Raw genomic sequence first — 4,465 nt, 5'->3', positions numbered from 1 at the left:
TCCCAGCTCGACAGAGGTTGCCGGCCGTTTTCGCAAAGGAACCATGCGAGTGCTTCCCCCTCAAGACAAATTCCGGCGGCCTCCACCTTCTCCCAGTTCGTGAACTGGTTCATATTAAAGTATCTTTCGACTCGAAAAATCCACCCATCTGGGTCTTCTCCATTGAACACCGGCATTTCCAACCGGCGGCTGCGGTTCTCCCATTTCCCCATCTCTTCATGCCGCAACCGTCCTTTCACAACGCCCCCCGTTTCCTGAGTTTTGAGCGGAGCGTCAGAACTCATAGCTGGCTCTGTCGAACCAGGTGAATTTCCCTTTTCCTTCCGGTCGCGCTCTTGTACATCCCACTTTTTCATCATCACATCAAATTTCTCCAGTAACACCGCCATGTCCTTATGGAGATCCGATTTCATCACCCCGACTTCCTCTTGTAACGCGTCAAACCTTGCTGCCAACTCCCCAACTCGATCTGTGAGTGTCATATTCCCAGAACCGAATGCTCTGATACCAAAATGTTAAGAACGTGAGATTGCTGCTGGTCTGATGTTGATGAAAATGACCTGTAGTGCCTCCTGCATGATGCTTCCTCGTCTGAGACACGAGAGTGAGGAGGGATCATTGAGTGAATTCAAAAGAAAGAAGTATTCTATAAGAATGTATATGAATCTGTAGCTATGATTATAGAAGATAAGGATACTGAACTGAATTCTTTATATTCAACTGAATTGTTGGATTTTATGCGCAATATTAAAGAGATGAAAAACGGAAATCAACACAAGAATTTTACGTGGTTCGGCGATGTGCCTACGTCCACGAGAGCGAAGCGGAGATTTCTTTATTCAGTTGTAAAAAATAGGGTTACAACATATTATTTATACTAACCCTAGCCTGAGCCCATATAAAATTTTAAAGCTCATACAGAAAATACCCCTGTACCGTACCGCGGGGGCAACGAGCCCATTCAGCATCCCTAATAATTAGACAGTGAATTAAACCCGCGCCAACATCAGCCCATTTGATCCAAGCCCTGTGTTCCACTCTATATGAGCCACATGCACACACATGAATGGAAATAACAAATTCCAAGGCTATTAGAGAGGCCCGGTCTCTCCCCCCCCCAACTGAATTCCCAGTGGTTTCCTGCCATAGACTTGCCAACCACCTTCTATTTATTGGAATTCCTACTACAAGTTATTACCCCTTTTACCCCTGGCTAATAACTAAATGTCCTAGCCACCTTCTATATTGGATGTGCCCTTCTTTTTCCCTTTTCTCGATAGGTGAATCGGATTGGGGGCCTATCAACTTACTTTTAAGAACCAGCCTAATATGCTGAGAAAATGGCAAAGTAGATGCTCATTTTCTCCTTGGTGAAATCCCAGGGAGAGTGTCTAGTTTCAAGGTTTATTTGCACTTCTTGACGAACTGGTATATTTTGCAGGTGCCAAATCCTTTATTTGATCTTGCAGGAATCATGTGTGGACAATTTGGCATTCCTTTTTGGGAGTTTTTTCTGGCAACATTGATAGGGAAAGCAATCATCAAAACTCACATACAGGTTTGCAAGTACCCCGCCTAAGGGCAGTTTGTAAAAATTTTAGGGGCGGGTAAAAAAAAATACAGGGATAAGACAGATTTGGTGAAGAAAAAAAAAAATTGTTTGGTGGAGGACTGTACTAATGTCATAGATGGTTTAGTGTTCTCTAAAATGATGAATGCACCATTGCCTGTTTGAAGGACCAGACTAAGCTTGGGTTTGGTTTGGTTCTTGTATACAGCACATGGAAATAATGGCTCCATGTGTAAAATTTCCAATTATTACAGATTCAATCTGGGTCTGCAGAAAATCCATCGGGTCAGAACCGGACTGGATCGGTGTTTGGCCACTCCTAATAAATATTCTATTGTTCTTCATCACTTCTGCTGCTAAGCTTTAAAACTAGATGATAATTCTCATAAATGTTACTTAAAATCTTCTGCAGACAGTGTTTATTATTTGTGTGTGCAACAATCAACTTCTCAACTGGATAGAAAATGAATTGATTTGGGTGTTCAGTTTTGTACCTGGGTTCAACTCTATCCTACCCAACCTAATCGCCAAGCTTCATTCCATGAAAGACAAGTACATGGCAATGAAACCAAACGTTTCTTCAAAGATTGAGGTATTCCTCGTTTCAAACTCTTCCAGTTGACATGCTGTATTTACATTCATGCTAACAATTTATGTCCTCTTATCAGGCGAAGAAATGGGATTTCTCAGTTGCTTTCATATGGAATACCATAGTATGGTTCATGCTGATTGGTTTTTTCGTTAAGATTGTGAATGCAACTGCACAAAGGTATCTAAAGAAACAGCAAGAAGAGGAAATAGCTGATTTGAAGAACAAGTCATCGAAGATTTCGGGTGATTCTGATCGTTCTCCTAGATGAACTTCCAATTCTTTTTCTTTTTACCTTTGTTATGATTAATCGAAGTTAGAAAGTTAGAAGGTTTAGTGACAGTTATGGTCACCATTGAAGTTTCTAAAATGAATTTGCATCTTTAAGCCTCCAGTTGGAATTTGTATAGAAAGAACCGAAATTGCAGGAACCATTAGTTCGGGGTACTGCGAGAGAACTTACAAGCAGATGTTAACAGTTTGTGAGTTCTGATTATTTTTTGGCATTGGAGGATAAATTACTTTCATTCTGCTTGATATTTGGATTAGGATATTGTTCTTGATGGTAGGGATGTTTCACTCACTTTCGAGCTCGGCTCGGCCCACAGTGAGCCAGCTTGTGCTCACAAATGGGGCGAGCCGAGCATGAGCTGGTTCCGTTCACAAAATCTTGGCTGGGTTCATCTGCCAATTCATCTTTTGGTGAGACGAGTCGGCTCGCAAGTCGCTTCTCATATATCTTTCCTTTAACTGAAAATTAAATTTTCACTTCTCAAAATATAATGAAGACAATGAATTTGTTTGAAAATAGCGATAGTAAAAAATTCTATTTACTCAAAAGAATTATATAATTGTAAAAGTCCTTAATGAATAATTCATCATTGGTGCATGCTTATGAGAGCACTTCGAGGTATAACATTTTTATAACTCGTAAAAGTTTCACTTAAAAAACAAACTCAAAAGTAAAAATAAATTTTTTTTTTTCCAGTAAACCGCTTTGACATAAATATCTCTCAAAAAAAAGAAAAAAAGAAAAAAAAAGCACTGAAAATTTAAAAACAAAGACTTACATCTAAAGGTGAAAAGAAAACTGCAATGTTCTTAAAAGGTCACTCAAGTTTCATCTAGATGCGAAGTTTGACCTTGTCTTCTAATTACGCGTTATACTTTTTTACGCCTAGATCCGTTTAAATTCATAAAATCTTGAAGCTTGACCCTGCTGTTTTGTAACATTTTTTAAATCGAATTAATAATATCTCCAAATTTCTTGATCAGTTCTAAAATTTCTATTTTTCAATCATCATCTTAACTCTTTGCTTATGTTTTTGGATATATACATATATGAAAAATCCGGTGATTACAGAAAAAGCTGAAGTAATTGAAGGAGAAATATGCTCAACTTCATTAAGTTATACAAAATACATGTGTAGGTTATATACTAGAATTCACATAACTAATCCCACGAAAATAGCTACTTTAATTTAAATTCAAACTAATCTCTATCACAGCTAATGTCCTTGGAAGCTCTCAATTTTTCTGTTATGATTTATTTACACATTTCAACACTCCCTCGCAAGTTGGAGCATGAATATTGATTGTCCCCAACTTGCTCATGTGAATAAAAGGGACCCCTTCCAAGAGCTTTGGTAAATATGTCAGCAACCTGTGTCTGAGATGCAGTAAATTTTGTAGTTAATTGACCAAGTTTGTTCTTGTCTCGAACCACATGACAGTCCATCTCAATGTGTTTAGTTCTCTCGTGGAAAACTGGATTTGTAGCTATGTGTAGAGTTGCCTTGTTGTCACAATGCAAGTTTCTTGGTGCTTTGATCAGTATCCCAAGATCTTTCAACAGATATCTAAGCCAAGTTAGTTCACATGTTACTGTTGCCAGGGCTTGATATTCTGACTCAGCAGAAGATCTTGAAACGGTTGTTTGTTTCTTTGTTCTCCAAGAAATAAGTGAGCTACCAATGCAAATGCAATATCCTGTCACTGATCTTCTTGTAGTTGGACATCCACCCTAATCAACATCACAATATGCAGTCAATCTAAAGTCACTTTCTGATGAAAATAGTAATCCTTGTCCAGGAGAACCTTTCAAATATCTAAGCACTCTCATTGCTGCTTCATAATGTGGTTTTCTAGGTTGATCCATGAACTAGCTCAAAAGTGAACTGAGTATTGAATATCATGTCTGGATATTGTGAGGTATATGAGCTTCCCAATCAATCTTTTGTATGCTAATGGATTTTTGAGTGGCTTTCCTTGTGAAGGTCTTAATTTTAGATTTTGCTCCATTGGAG

General features: G+C 38.5%; 1 protein-coding gene across 2 annotated transcripts in view; it reads left to right on the top strand.

Annotated features, from left to right (window-relative positions):
* The window catches only part of LOC111396623 (vacuole membrane protein KMS1-like), a 13,655-nt gene extending 10,948 nt beyond the window's left edge, over positions 1 to 2,707 (top strand). The window contains exons 6-8 of one of the 2 annotated variants that reach the window (XM_023023041.1): positions 1,442 to 1,558; positions 1,983 to 2,162; positions 2,239 to 2,707. In XM_023023041.1, coding sequence (XP_022878809.1) covers positions 1,442 to 1,558; positions 1,983 to 2,162; positions 2,239 to 2,430 — 489 coding nt within the window. In that variant the 3' untranslated portion in view covers positions 2,431 to 2,707. The remainder of the gene's footprint in view (positions 1 to 1,441; positions 1,559 to 1,982; positions 2,163 to 2,238) is intronic. The other variant, XM_023023042.1, reaches the window with a different exon arrangement.
* The last annotated feature ends 1,758 nt before the right edge of the window (positions 2,708 to 4,465 follow it).

The sequence above is a fragment of the Olea europaea genome, chromosome 7, assembly GCF_002742605.1.
Source record: "Olea europaea var. sylvestris chromosome 7, O_europaea_v1, whole genome shotgun sequence".
Lineage (NCBI taxonomy): Eukaryota > Viridiplantae > Streptophyta > Magnoliopsida > Lamiales > Oleaceae > Olea > Olea europaea.
Note: the sequence above shows the minus strand (reverse complement) of the source record. Positions and strands in the feature narration are given on the sequence as shown.